The 15,404-nt window shown below is 45.2% G+C and overlaps 1 protein-coding gene across 8 annotated transcripts in view; it reads right to left on the reverse strand.

Moving 5' to 3' along the window:
• Window positions 1-15,404, reverse strand: part of LOC144109669 (cyclin-dependent kinase 14-like) — a 223,840-nt gene that overhangs the window by 31,550 nt on the left and 176,886 nt on the right. For all 8 annotated transcript variants that reach the window (XM_077642475.1, XM_077642503.1, XM_077642508.1 and 5 more), the window contains 2 exons: window positions 12,902-12,963; window positions 11,021-11,141 (listed from right to left, as the gene is read on the reverse strand). In XM_077642475.1, coding sequence (XP_077498601.1) covers window positions 11,021-11,141; window positions 12,902-12,963 — 183 coding nt within the window. The remainder of the gene's footprint in view (window positions 1-11,020; window positions 11,142-12,901; window positions 12,964-15,404) is intronic.

Genomic DNA, 15,404 nt, shown 5'->3' on the forward strand with positions numbered 1-15,404 from the left:
TTAATAACACTCATCTTTCGTAGCCACACGTGACGACGTGGCTGCGCCGATCTTGTGAAGCATGTTGTAAGCATACCCCCAAGCTTGCACAGCACGGACCGCAAAATATGCGAGTTAAAAGTTTTTTGTTTTCTTTTATAAATAAAGGCAGCAAATTAAGGGTGTGCAAATTATGAGAGAAAATATGGTAATCAACTGTGCATATTCAGTGGCGTTCTGTGATATCTGGATCAGGGGTACCTAAAGTGGGTTCCATGGACACACACACTGGCCTGTCCCCCCCTTTCTGGTACACTTTCGGAGGGCATGTGCAAAGTAGACAGACATAGTATCTGATTTGTTAAAACTCATTTTGTACTGTTAGCTCTTCTTAGCCTGCTCCTCAGTTTTGTGCCATCTGCAGCAAAGACCTTGGCAGCACGCCAAGATACTGCATGCTAGTAACGGCATTGCGTGTTTATGTTGACGGGAACTTGGCAGCATACCGCTGCTGCACCCAGCTGCACCAGTGAACGTATGTTTAGAATGCCGGCAAGAGGGTGTGCTCCCTGAGCTGCTAAAGCCACAAGGCATGGCCTTGACCCCTTCCTTGCTCATGGCTGGCAAGAGCACTATGTGATCGACCAGACAGCTTGGGGGAGGGCACAGTGCCTCTCCCAGCAAATGTCACATGGAGTGAGGGGCTTCAGGAAGCGAGTCACGAATCACCACCACCTGTGAAAACCCTTGTTGCCTGGCACAAGTAGGCCAAAACTACTGCACAACCTTCACAATATAAAAGCTGGACACATGTCCTGCCCACCACATGCGTGTTCCTCGGACAACCAGCAAAATGGCAAGCCTCCCTCCCTACTTGATTAATAGAGCACACACCCTGCCTTTTATTGTAGCTGTTCTGCACGCTCCAGCAAAAAATACACGTCCCACACGCCCTGTGTGCACCTATTCAAACTGACCTGCAACAGCACATGAATTGGGGACATGCGTTTAAAGGCAGACTAAACATACAAGCCTCATCGCTAAGCTGTGCTCACCCCACGCCTATATGGCCCATGTAGCTGTACTTACATTATTGTGGCAGCTACAAAGCCTTGATTTGCAAAGCTCTGTAGCTCTCACGATCATGCTGCATGCGCAATGGCTGCCAGTGGCAAGGTGGCAGCAACAAGGGAGTGTATGTGGAGTGGGTCCACAGCCACCACTTTAATCCTGCTCAACCCTTCTCTATTCAAATTCAATCCACAGAGCCAAGAAACACTGCAGACTCTCTCATTGTCAAGAGTACTTGTAAGCATGGAATCATCCAGGTCATGCCACGCCACACCATGAAACACTTCTGCCAATGGCCTCACAGTAGCGCAGGACAAGACACAGCATGTCAAGTCAACGACACAGGCCTATAGCTAAACAGAAACATAACATCAGTGGTGTCACTCGTGCGTGAGATAGCACATTGTACAATGCTCCTCCTTTCTTTCTGCTGCCTCATTTTTTTAATGAATGCCCAGAGTCTGTTCATTCTTTAGCCACAGCTGGGGCACACACACCCACAACCTTGGCATTTCAGTCACTTTCATGCCGGCTTGCGAATGATCAAGAGATGGAATTGCTGCTGCATACACAGTGCTACAGAGCTGGCACTGGCAACCAGAATTTCACCTTGATACCGGAGTCTTCGAAAGTCTGCACCATATGCTGGTAACGAAAAGCTGACAATCATTCGGACGAAAAGTTCCCTTCAAGATTTTGCTCCGGTTCTTTGCCTGAGATTGGCGAGAGTGGGAGCTAAAGCATTTCATGCTATAGTCGGATACAACTTAAGTCTGCCGTGAAGCTCCTCCCACATTCAGCCGCCGCACACAAAATTTCTCCACGACAAAAAAGAAGTCCACTGCTTAAACGTTTCTCGTTACCTAAACAAGAAGCTTACCACAAGAAAAAAAGTTATGAGCTCTGGAATTTTGACTCATTAAAAACCTGATTTCGTTCAATGTTGCGATTGGCCAGCAGAGTGTTGCGATTGGCCAGCGGAGTAATACAGGACGATGCGGACCGTGGCACAGTGTTACAAACTGCCGTTTTTAAGTTGTATCTTACTATAAAAAACAAAAAACAAAAACAAACAGAAAAATGGCCCGAAGCAACGCGGCAGTTTTATTTTGGCGTAGATGGTGTAGATGGCCTAAAAATATTAAACTGCCTAGTAAAAAACAGAGAAGAGGAAATCTGGAAATAGCTAATGGTAAAAGCCCCAAAGAAGGTCAGGTAGCCTCAGCAGCTATCCTTGGCTGGGCAAGGATCCCGAGGTTCCCAAGCATGAAATAAAAAGCCTCAGCCTTCTTATCACGAATGAGAAAATGGCAAAGGTGTATCATGTACTAAAGCAAACCAGTGGTTCAAGGTTTACAGTTTTTCAAGTACCCCTGCTTCTTTTAAAAAGCTAACAACGGAATGTATGTTAACAATGGCATTATCATTTAAGACCAGTGCTGGATGAAAAGGAATGCATTCATTATAAAATTGAGTAAAATACTTTTTTCTTAGTGTTTCTAGTTGCACACATGAAAATAAAATGTGATTAACTGTAAGACCATCTCCGCATTCGCAAATAGGTTTGTCTTGTTTTGTTAGCAGGAAGTCAAGCGTAAGGTGCGTGTGACCAATCCGGAGACGGCATAAAATCACTTCCTTAAAACGTTCCTGGTGCACACATGATTTAAATTAACCTAAAACTGGCTTTACCAAGTGCAGTTTATTATTCACTTCGCTGTTCCATTCCGACTGCCATTTTTCTCTTAATTTATGTTGTACTAAGCTCATGCAATCCTTAAAGGGTATATTTACTTTTTTTAATTCCTTGCCATGAGCTCTAGCAGAGGCAGAAATCAGCCCTCTCATTGCCTCTTATCCCGACATGACTGGGAACCCAGCAGAATTTTATGTTTTGTCCTCGAGCTGTGGCTGTTACGATCTTGAGTATGATGTCACCAAGAATAGGAGTGACTTCATTTCTAGAGTGCAAAGCTGTAAGTATACTGAGGGAGTCGGTGTAGATAATACTGTTGGCAAGGTTCTCGTTTTCTTTTTTGTCTATGGCCACACAGACTGCGTAACATTCTGCAGTAAAGATGGATGAGGACTGAGGAAGTCGTACTGTTTTCTCCTACTTCCCTCGGACCACTGCGCTCCCTACATAAGCGTCTGTTTTTGAACCATCTGCATAAAACTGCGCAAAACGACTGTATTTTTCTTCGAGTGCAAGGAATTCTTGTACTATATGTTGTTGCGGAGTTTGTTTTTTATGGAACTGAGTAAGAGAGATCACAGATTGCAGTAAAATTGTACCATGGAGGCAGTGGATCTAGTCTCCGAGCTATGTCAGGTAATGCATCTAGTACGCCGAGGTTTTGGCACATCTCTTCAAAACGCAGGAGGAGTGGCCTGATAGTGAGCGGTTTATTGTTAAACAATGTTCTAGATGGGCACTTTGAGACTGTTGGGTAACATAGGTGTTTGGGCAGTGAACGGATTCTAAAATGTATGAGCATGTGAGCATGGTTCTTCTATCTGTAAGTGACGGTTCGTTGATTTCTACATATAGACTATTTATGGGTGACGTTCTGTAAGCACCAGAGGAAAGACGCAAACCAAAATTATGTATTGTATCTAGTCGTTTCAGGTACGAAGGTCTCGCTGACCCATAAATAATGCATCCGTAGTCTAAGGTGGAGCGTACCACTGGGCGATAATTTTGTAAAAGACATGTCCTGTCAGCACCCGAACGTTTACGTGACAGTACTTTGAGTATATTTAGGGATCCGGAGGCTTTCTTTTTCAGTGCGTTTATATAAGGCAGGAAATTGAGTTTTTTGTCAAAAATTATCCCTAGAACTTTATGCTCATCTTTGATGGGTATCTGTGTTCCATTCAGATGTATAAATCGGTCAACTTGTATGCCCGGTTTCAGCGAGAAAAGGATGGCTACTGTTTCCTGTCTGGAAAACTGGAAACCCTTCTGATCTGCCCATGTCACTAGTTTATTCATTGTCAACTGTATTTGTCTCGCATGTTGCTACGTTTAAGGATGTGCAGGCTATTTGAAGATTATCAACGTACACTGAATACAGGAAGGACTTTGGGATTATTTAACCCTTTCGCTGTCGCTGACGTATCGGTACGTTCTCTATCGTGCGTCTAAAATTTTGCGCCTGAGCACAACGCTGGCGCTCCTGGACTGGCCGCGCCATCTATTGAATCTTTCTACAAGTTCATATTTTCACCCCGCACTGTGTTGGTGCATGTATTGAAGAGTACGGTGCGACTGCCACTCCCCACTCTCTCTTTGCTGAGTGGCGTGGTCGCTCCGCGTTGGCTAGATCATGCGCGGCGCGCATGTGTTTATGGGTTCAACGGTTGTTCTGCCATCTCCGCTGGTTTGAAGGTTTTTATTTTTCTTCCTTTGGCGTGTCTGCTATGGCGCATCAAGTTCAGGGGCACGCGCCGTTGCCTCGCCGAAAAGAGACCGACACATGACTCGCTTCCGGCTTGCAGCAGTGAACGTAAAGCCCCTCAAACTTTGCTTTAGCCTTTTTCCATCTGCCTCTTGATCACACAACGTCCCATTTCTCTCCGTTGTGCGGGCGATTGAAAGCGCATCCTCCCTGCGCGTGGTTACTTTCGGATGGCTGAGCGTGCGGGACCTTCGTCTGCTCATTGGAGCGGTGGCTCTTCCGATTCTGAACACGAGCCGAGCTCGGATTCGGACTCGGACAGCGTCTCATCCGAGGAAGAGGTGAGTTCTGCATCGTCAGATTCGGATGTTGAAACGGCGGGACCATCATCCCGGAAGCGTGCGCAGCAAACGGAAACTATGTGGAAGAAAGGCGATTTCTCACCAACGTTGTTTCCTTTCGATGCGTCACGTTCAGGACCGTCCGCGAGTGCAACTCTTCAACCGGATGTGCAAGAAGGTGACTATTTCAAGCTTTTTTTTTTGATGAGCCAATCGTTTCACACATCGTGAGTGAAACAAATCGGTTCGCGCGAGTGAAGACAAGCGCGCAAGGAGTTGCGCGCAAGTCGCGGCTGAGAGCTTGGGTGGAGACAGATTAGCAGAAATGTACTGTTTCCTTGCGGTCGTTCTGCTGATGGGCCTGATAAGAAAGAATGCCTTGCAAGACTACTGGAGCACGAACCCTATGTTGCACACACCATTTTTTGCAACCATTTTTTCGTTGAACTGCTTCCTGCTCCTCCTGCGGCTTCTCCATCTGAGCGACTCCACTGATATCGAAGATCGGCTGAGAACAGTGCGGCCATTTATGGAAGCAATTCAGAGCAAGATGAGTAGCCTACTAATTCCTCACCAAGACCTGTGCATAGACGAGTCTATGATGCCATGGAAAGGGCGGCTTTCATTTCGGCAATACATTCCTTCGAAGAGGCACCGCTTTGGTGTCGAGTTCTTTGTTCTTTGTGATGTCAAAACCGGTTACATTTTGAAATTTGTTGTGTACACTGGAGCGACGACAAACATGACCATGGTCAAGGATTTGGGATTTTCTGGCTCCATCGTTCTAGAGCTACTTGAAGACTACCTCAGCAAAGGAAATTCGCTATTTGTAGATAATTGGTACACTAGCCCAGCATTGTTCAACTGCCTTCAAGATAAAAAAAACCAACACATGTGGAACTGTTCGGACGAACAGGAAGGGGCTTCCAAATTTCTCAAAAAAGATGAAAAAAGGGGAAGTGGAGTCATATCATACCAAGACGCTTATTGCGCTCAAATGGCATGACAAGAGAGATGTACATGTACTAACGTCGATGCATAATGCACGTCTGGAAGACACAGGGAAGGTGGATAGGGTAACAGGCGAGAACAAGCAAAAGCCCGCATGTGTTCTTGAATACAATATGAAGATGGGATTAGTGGACAAGATGGACATGATGATGAGTTTCGCTGAAAGCATTAGCAAGAGCCTCAAGTGGTACAAAAAGTTTTTTTTTTCATATTATGGACATGTGCCTTCTGAATGCCTTCATCCTTGTGGCGTGAAAATGGTGGACGAAAAACATTCGGCGAATTTCACTTGAATGTCGTGTGCCAACTGATACAAGAGTTCCACACTGCTAGGAGGAGAGGTGGAAAACAGAGCGGTGATGACCCGACGAGGCTCACGGCACGACACTTTCAACAGATGGTTCCTCCGAGCGAAGCCAAAGGGAGCCGCACCCAATGGAGGTGTCACGTGTGTGCGAACACTGTTCGAGAGCAAAAGAAAAGGAAAGACACCCGTGTGATGTGCGCTGAGTGCGACAAAGGCTTGTGCCTGGACCCATGCTTCAAGATCTAACACGCTCTCAAGAAGTATTGAGCAGTGTTTTTTTTTTTTTCATATTATCCTCATTTATCTCATTTATAGTCAGGCCGATGATGATGATGATGTTTACCAACAGCTGCAGAACACTGAAATGTGCATATCCCATTGACTATTTTATTTGTATACAAATAATAATCAAAACTAAATTGCTATGCTCATTCCCTTTTATGCTCGTTCCTTGAAACCAAGCCGACACCGGGGGTGCGTCACGGCCAGAAAGGCCCGACAGCGAAAGGGTTAACTTATGGAATTCACTTTTATAATAAACAATGTCGTGCTTAAAATGCACCCCCTGAGGAACCCCGTTCTCTTGAACGAAGCTCCTGGACAGGGTTGATCCCAGGCGCACTTGAAACGAACAGTCGGAAAGGAAGTCAGTGAGACAGTTTAACATCCTACCGTGGATACCTAGATCGCCAAGGTCGCGGAGGATCCCAAACCTCCAGGTTGTATCATACGCTTTCTCCATATCGAAGAAAATGGCAAGACAGTGCTGTTTGTGTATAAAAGCTTCTCTTATTGTGTATTCGAGGCGAACTAAATAGTCTGTTGTTGAGCATCCTTTTGTAACCGCATTGATGGACATAAAGAAGTTCGTGGGATTCAAGGACAAATGTTACTTATATTAAGGACACTTTCGAAAGATTTCGCGAGACAGCTTGTGAGGCTATCGGCCTATAGTTACATGGGGAAGTTGGTGGTTTTCCAGGTTTCAGGAATGGCACTATGATGGCTTTCTTCCACTCTTTAGGCATTTTTCCTTCTGTGAATATTTTGTTAAAGAAATTCAAGAGTGCCTATATGGCAGGCTGGGAAAGATGGGCAAGCATTTGATAGTGTATCTGGTCGGGTCCTGGAGCAGTTTTTTTGCCGGCAGACAGTACAGCATTGATTTCTTGGAGAGTGATTAAATTGTTGTATATTTGGTTTACACCCCCACTTGTTGGAAGTCTGTTTTTCGGCAATACTTTTGTACTTCAGGAAGGACTGCGTATAGTGAGATGAACTAGAAACTGCAGTGAAGTGTTCCGCCAAAATGTCTGCCTGTTCCCCTATGCTTGTTTGTATGCCAGGTGTTGTCAAAAGAGGAATCGTGAACGGTGAGAAGTTGCCATTTGATTTCCGAACCTGTTCCCACATTTTCTTTGATGTTATTTGACAGCTTATAGATGAAATTTAACTCTGCCATGAAGCTTTCTCGGCACTGCGACGTACGTACCGAGCTTTTGCTCTTGCCTTTTTAGAACGTATGAGGTTCTCATGTGTAGGGTGCCTGCGAAATTTGCCCCAGGCTCTATTTTGTTGTTTTTTTGCTTCCTTGCATTCCTTTGTCCACCAAACATCGTGTTTTTGCCGCACCACTCCTGAAGACTGAGGAATAGCTAAGTGTGCGGCATTAATTATACAATTCGTAAACATTTTGTTTATCTCATTGATGCTGAGGTTTTCTAAAACTATATCTTCTAAATTGGCTTGTGCTCAAAAAATTTTCGTCTGCTAAATGCAGCTTCCAACGTCGCGATTTAGTTGGGATGATCTCTGGCGCAGATGTCAAACTGATTAATACAGGAAGGTGATCGCTACCATATGGGTTGTCGATCACTTCCCATTTAAAATCGTTAAAAACAGATGGAGAACTAAAAGATAAATCTAAACAGCTCATACTGCCCGAGGTTGGAGAGCGGTATGTGGCCTTTTCCGTGTTTAAAAGAAATATATTGTTTGTGAGAATAAAATCTTCGATTGTTTGCCTAATAGAGTCGCAGCGCTCGCTTCCCCAAAGAGGGGAGTGAGCGTTAAAATCCCCAACTACCAGATATGGCTCTGGAAGTTCATCTATCAGTTCTTGTAGGCCATGGACTCTTAATGTAAAGTGTGGAGGAATGTATACGGAATAGATTGTTAGTGTTTTGTAGCTGACAATGCTGACTGCTACCGCCTCAAGTTTTGTTTTGAGCTTGATTTCTTGAGCACGGACGCCGCTTTGACCAACAATCGCGACACCTCCCGAGAGTCGATTTGCCTGCTCTCTATCGCGTCTAAAAGTTTTATAATGTTTTAGGATATGAACATGTTGTGGACCAAGACTTGTCTCCTGAAGACATAAAACTATGGGTAACATTGACCCTAAAATATGTGTTATGTCACTGTAATTCCGCATAAGTCCTCTGCAATTGCACTGAATTAATAAAGCCATGTTTATGTTTTTAAGAGGAAATGAAGGGGGATTTACTTATGTGGTGGGCCCGTTATGAGGGGCCTGTTTTTTTTTTTTTCGCTCAAGAGAGCTGTTCCACCGCTGTAATGGAGGCGGAGTGGGTGTTGTATCCATCACCTCAACGAGGTGCTGGAGAACCGCGGAGGGGCCGCGGCTGTGTTAGTTTCAGGCCTCTCCCGATGTGGGGAGGTCCTGCGGGATGTCGACTCAAGGACCGGCGCTCCCTGCTTTGAGGATGGCAGAGCAGCCTTCGCTGTCCCTGCCTGAGGCGTGGAGGGCACTGCCATCGTCTCGGTGGAAGCGGCCTCGGCAAGTGCCGGAGTGCTGTGTGGTGCTACGGCCCACCCGCGCACCACATCTGCGAAGTTGGGTTTTGCTGTGAAAGAGGATGTGTTTGTAAGCGCAAAACGCCTCCTTGCTTCTTTGAATGAAATGTTTTCCTTTGTCTTTATGGTAATTATTTTTCTTTTTTCCAGGACGGACACACCCTGGAGTACGCAGCATGGTCTCCTTCGCAGTTTGCGCAGCGCAGTGCTGCGTCACATTCCTCAGAATGGTGGTCTTTCGAAGCGCATTCGCGCAGGTTTTGCAGCCGCGGCAACTTTGTGAGCCATGGCCAAACGTTTGACAATTGAAACATCGGCGGGGATTGGGTATATAATGTCTGACTTTGACTTTCAAGTATCCAACTTCGATAGTTTCAGGCAAAGTACTGGAGTTAAATGTGAGGAGCATGTGTTTGGTATCAATTTCTTTGTTATCCCTGCGGATTCTGATTCGGTGAACGTCGATTACATTCTGGTCGGTGAGCCCTTGAAGCATTTCGGATTCTGTGAGATGGATAAAGTCAGATTCAGAGATTAAACCTCGGACTGTGTTTAGAGATCGGTGGGAGGTTACAGATACAGAGATGTCCCCTATAGACGCAATGTTTGAGAATTTGGAACACTGGATACTGTCGCACAGTTCAAGAAGTAAGTCACCGCTGGCTATTTTTGAGACCTCGTAGCCAGGGCCCAAGGTATCGGTTAAGCATTTGACACAAGGAATGGAGATATTATTCTTGCTTGTTTTCCGTCACTTTCACTGTGGATTACGTGGAACTTTGAAAATGTTTGTCTCTTTTTTGAGAAAAATTCAGCTGCTTCGTTCCGCCCCCTTATTAGAGAGCGATCAGGTTTGGAAAAGGGGAGCCTTAAAAAAATTAAGTTTTTCGGTCATGGTGCCAGCCACCCACCATGGAGCCCAACTAGGGCACGGGACAGGAACTTGAAAGCAAGTCCTGCCCACGCCAGCTGTACACCTCAACTATAACCAAATGTGACTCAATTCAGGGTAGTTGGTCACACAAGGTTAACCCTCGCCGCCAGGAAAAAAGGAAAAGCCAAGAAGTGAGTAGGAGATTGGAGAGTTGTGAGAAAGACATAGGAAAGTGAAAGATGGAGGGGAGGATAGGAAAAGGCGACTGCCGATTCCCCCTGGGTGGGTCAGGCCGGAGGTGCCGTCTACAGGAAGCTGGGGCCAAAGTGGTGTGTTGCCTCCGCCGAGGGGCCTTAAGGGTCCAAACGCTCGGCATCGGCTCAACCACCAGGATCCCCCTTTCCCCGGGCACAGCAAAGCCACGCACGGCTAGGCGCGGGTGCTCAGGTCCATGGTGATGCACTGTTCACCGTCATCCCCATGCGGGGATGTCCCTGCGGATGCTTGGGAACCCGTGGTGTCGCCACTCACCAACGCCTGCAAGCTGCAGACGCCCCCCTGCGGGGAGCCACGGGCTGAATTGCGGCAACACTCTGATGCGAGCTGCAGGCCCATAATGTGGCAACCAGGAAAATGCAGTACCCGGGAATGTAACTTTAGGGTTCTACCGAAGTAACTCTAAAGTCAAGAATTATTGTTTGGTTAAATCATTCGATGTAATTGTAGATGCCAGTATTATGTAAGCAGCAAAATGGAGGATGCTCGGGTCTTCCCAATTAGCTATTGTATCTAATTCTTCCAAATCCAGTGCTCAGAATACTTCTTACAGACATACTTGCCTGGCACTTTTCTGGTAAACACTATTCCAATGGACAGAAAAATGTCCATACTTAATGAAATTTAAAAGAAAAAGGACTCTAGGGCCAATAAACTTCCACAATTCTTAGCAATACGAACGTCTCCTACCGTTCAGTGCTGATTTGTACAACTATGGATGCTCCAATATGACAGTAAGCCACAACGCAAGAAAAGACCACAAGGAAAAGAATATGCCTTCCAGCCTTCCCTTCATACACTATGTCAACAACAAAAAAAGAGACCGGAAATTGAAAAACCAAAAACACTGAAAAGACAAGTGAAGCATTGCTCAGGTGCATATCACACAAGGGATTCAACAACAAGTTTTGAAAATTCTGCTCAAATAATGGCAAAAACGCACCACATGTCCAGTGACGTTGAGTAATCAGTTGATCCGAGGAGCACATCAGGTGGCCGGTACCAGAGTGTGACCACTTCATGTGAGTAAGTACGACTAGGCACAGACTTTGCTCTTGCAAGGCCTGCAAACACACCCAACCCATTTGCCATCCATCATTTCATGCCAAAATATACAAAACGGCATCATCTAATTTATATCTACAGAAAATCAATCAATATTAGTTAAATCAAACCTAATAATGAAATCAAGAAGAAGCTACTGAAAATACCGCACCACTTTCAAATAGTGTAGTGTATTGCATACAAGCCCTTGACACGTGAAGCATGCTTGACGAATGAAAAAGGTGCTAGTGGTACCCATCTTCAAGCCAGGTGACCACATTTATCCTGCTAATACAAATCAACATCTCTGACAAGAAGCTCAACAAAGCACCTTGAATATGCCTTGGCATTTATCCATATGAAACTAGTCTATATGTGGATAGCCTCCACCAAACAAACACTTTTAAAACTTCTGAAAGTGTTCCCTTTAATCACTTACTGATAAAATTGTCCTTCTTTGGCATAACACAAAGCCTGTTCAATGGTGCACTACCTGAATGAGTGTGCACAGTTCCCATGAGCTAGCAATGGCAATTCTCCTCACTCCAGTGTAACAAAGTGTTGCAAAGGATGGCGCTTTATTACTGTTAGTAAACAACAAACCAAAGCTAATGCAGTTCCCTCTCGACTGCAGCCCATACAGCGGCATTAGCATTATTAAGGTGACAACACTTACATGCTCCCTCATTATGGTGATCTCGCCAAATGCAAAATATGACACACACCCGGAGAGGCGCCAGAATTAGACCAAAAGAGAAGGTGGGAAGTGTTCTAAAAACTATCCCCATTTTATTGACCTTCACAATATGCAGAATATCACACAAAAAGCATACTCAAATAACGGCACAATACACTAGCCGCTGCTCAATGTGGCTTCAGGCACAGGTATTCCATTATGACTCCACTGAAGCAATTAATTGCAGGAAACAGGTTAACATTATCATGGAAAAGAGCATCCATTCAGTGAAGTAATTGCAGCTAGCCCACAGAATGCGAGATGCACCAGGCAAACTCGGCCAATGCTGAAAATACGGAACATAGTGCCACAAGCTCATAAAAACGAAAGGGCACCCGTCAAGTTCCTTGATTTATGATCTGCCACACCAAACAAAGTGACAGCTCTGGCTGACATACGGCTGCTCTTTTGCAAATCCCAAAATTGCTGGGCAGAGGCCAAGAATGCATTTCTGCCTTTGAGGTAACCTCAAGCATGCGCCGATATTTCTTCCAATTGGGAAATGTTTGTCAGAGTTCATTCTTTGTTAATGCATGTCATGCATGGAGGAAAGACCAGACTGGATAAGGTTTGGTTTATGGGTGTTTAAAGTACCAAAGCGACACAGGCTATGAGGGACGCCACAGTGAAGGGCTCCGGAAGTTTCGACCATCTGGGGTTCTTTAACGTGCACTGACATCGCACAGTGCCCAGGCCTCTAGGATTTCGCCTCCATCAAAATTTGATCGCCAGGATCGTACCTGCGTCTTTCAGGTCAGCAGCCGAGAGCCATAACCACTGAGCCACCGCAGCGGCTACCAGACTGGATAAGATGGCACTTAATCTCTGATATGCTGCTAGGAAATGAATACTCTTGTGCTACCTACCAAGCAGCATAGTTTTGAACAGCGGCCATGCTGCTCACAACACCTAGCAAGTGAGAGTCCAGCATGATACTCAGATATTCAACAAATATTCAACCCTTCAACAACTTGAGCAGCACTAAAATATCTGGCGCCTAAAAAATGCACTGAAAAGTACTTGTGCAGAACCACTGACACATACCAAAATCAGCAAGTTTCAGCTCCCCCTGCTCACTGATGAGAAGATTCTGTGGTTTCAGATCTCTGCAAAAAGAATTGTAAGAGACACAAAAAACTTCAACCTCTGAAGCACCACTTCATAAAAGTACCTTCAGCTTTCACATGTTCAAATGATGTTACATTAAGCACAAGAAGCTCATTCAGAAAGTTTTTCTGCAATACACTTCCTGAACATGTGAGGACCAAAACTTTTCTTCACTGGGTCCACAGAAAATGTGCGACACACTTTCCACGCTGCACCGGGCATTAAATGGGTGATACACCCCTGTGCATCACATGAAACTTTTGAGAGGTAATGTAATGATGCAAGTTTCAGAACTAGGGAGCAGACCATTTATTCATTCGGCCACTGCAAACATAGCGAGCACTCGCTGATGCTGAAGGTGGCTGGAGGTATCGTCTGTGCCATCGTCTGCTATGGTAAACAGTTTGCTTTAGTTCACTTAGATGCTGTTTAAAAACATCTTTTCATATTGTCCCGCAGTGGTGACGGCAGTGCAGGCAGTGAGGAACACGACGAGAATTTCTTCTAAAAGAAAACTGTTTATTGGGCTGACCTGTGCCCACAATGGACTGAATCACTTGGCGGCTGTCGAACAGAATCCCCTCGTCTATCAATTTAAAGCTGATAGCAAACTTTGGAGATACGGCGTGCAAAGTTACCACACCACCTTGCTCTTCTGTTACCACAACACTCTGGAACAATATAGATTCAGCTCTGCCTAGATGCGATATATCGAGATGAATCTGGTTGCGTCTTCCACCATAAACAACGTCATAAAGCCGCATGCCAGCAGCTTCGAAGAATGAGTGAACAAACAGTATAAAGATTCGCGGATATATACAGCTGTCCATGCTGTCTAGTATCGGAGAGCAAATGTAGCGCACGCGGCAGCATGTCGGACTCCACGAGAAGAATGTGTGATCCAGTGAAACACCCAGTTGATAGAGCGTCGGTTGGCGGCATGTCTAGCATCACAACGCACGCTATTGCGACGTTTTAAAAATATATCAGCTACAAAACTTCAATGTACACTTATTCGTGCTCTTCTCGAAGGGGCACTGCAACATTTTCCTCAGTGCCGATTAATCTGATCAAACAGATTTTTTGTGCATTCCAGAGACACGTGCAAAAAGAATTATTGAAATTGGAGTATGCAAAGAAAAGTTCTTGTAATCAGAAAATTCAAAATAATACGATCAGTTGAAAATGCGTTTCACTCGCCTAGTGCTGAGATTGGGTGCTGCAAAATGAGAACTGTGCCTGGCACAACGCAACATAAGCTAGCATGCAATTGATGCTTTGCTGGGGCAGCCCACAGCCGTGCATTTCGTCGACGTCATCCCTCCGTTCATGGCCCATAGAGTAGGAGTGAATAACTCAACAAAGGAAGCTCACCGATATTTCTTTGTTGGTAGGATTGGAAGGCTAACACCCCCCCAAACTCACCATCTGCCTGTACTTTCTCCTATTTTTGGGCAGGGTGTGTCAACCGCTTACCTTTTTTTTTTTTGCTCCCCTCTCAGTTTACTTTGAACAGTGCTCGCCTCCAAGGAAGTTAAGTAAAATAGAAAGTGTCGCCCCTAGCGTTATTAGTTCTCATTTGCTTTCACTGCTTCTTTTCAGTTTTTGTGGCATGTGAAAAGCTTACAGCACTACGAGAATATTTTGGACCCATTTCGCTAGTATAAAGAAACTAGGTATAAAGTGGACACCTAACCAATCAGAAAAGCAGCGTCTAATCTGGACTCCACCTCACTTCCACTGTCGAAAACCGCAACTGCACTGCGACACCATCGGCTCGAAACAAGCATTTCTGAAGATTGAAATATTGAATATTACAAATTCAGCAATTCCTTTTGACGTTTAGGCATCAGAAGGTTCCTTACTTTGCACACAAAGAATAAAAACCCGATGCTTGATTAACATACTCGCTAGTAGTTAACAAACGGCCACATTCATAGGGGTACTATGAAGAAATAAAAAAATTCTGTACAGTTTTCTTTGTGCCTGTTTCTATATGCAGTGCTCCTGCCTGGTACGATATATTGGCACGATATATTGTGGCATTCTAAAAACATGCAGACTCTGAAACGATGTTTTACACTTGCAGATTCTATTCTGGGATCTGCTTGGCTTTTCTTAACGAAAGGATGACTTCGTAGGGACACTGCGAAATCAGACGAGTACTTTTAAGATTTTTGTTCACATTCTGATGGGTCATAAGCTCAGCTGTTACCCCCACCCGGTAACAGCGGCGTCACTTGTTTCCGTCCAACATCTGTGTTGGCCTATGTAGTATAGTTTTAGGCGGCGGTTCGTCTGGTGACATACAATGGGGGTTATTCTGATAATAGCACTCAGCGCAAGAAGCAGTAGTCGCTTTCTAGCACCAGCGTGCCAGCCCTAACAGTCAGACCTGTGACCCCCAATCCGCGGTGCTATAAGTAGCCACCACGGCAGG

Source organism: Amblyomma americanum, chromosome 1 (genome assembly GCF_052857255.1).
Source record: "Amblyomma americanum isolate KBUSLIRL-KWMA chromosome 1, ASM5285725v1, whole genome shotgun sequence".
NCBI lineage: Eukaryota > Metazoa > Arthropoda > Arachnida > Ixodida > Ixodidae > Amblyomma > Amblyomma americanum.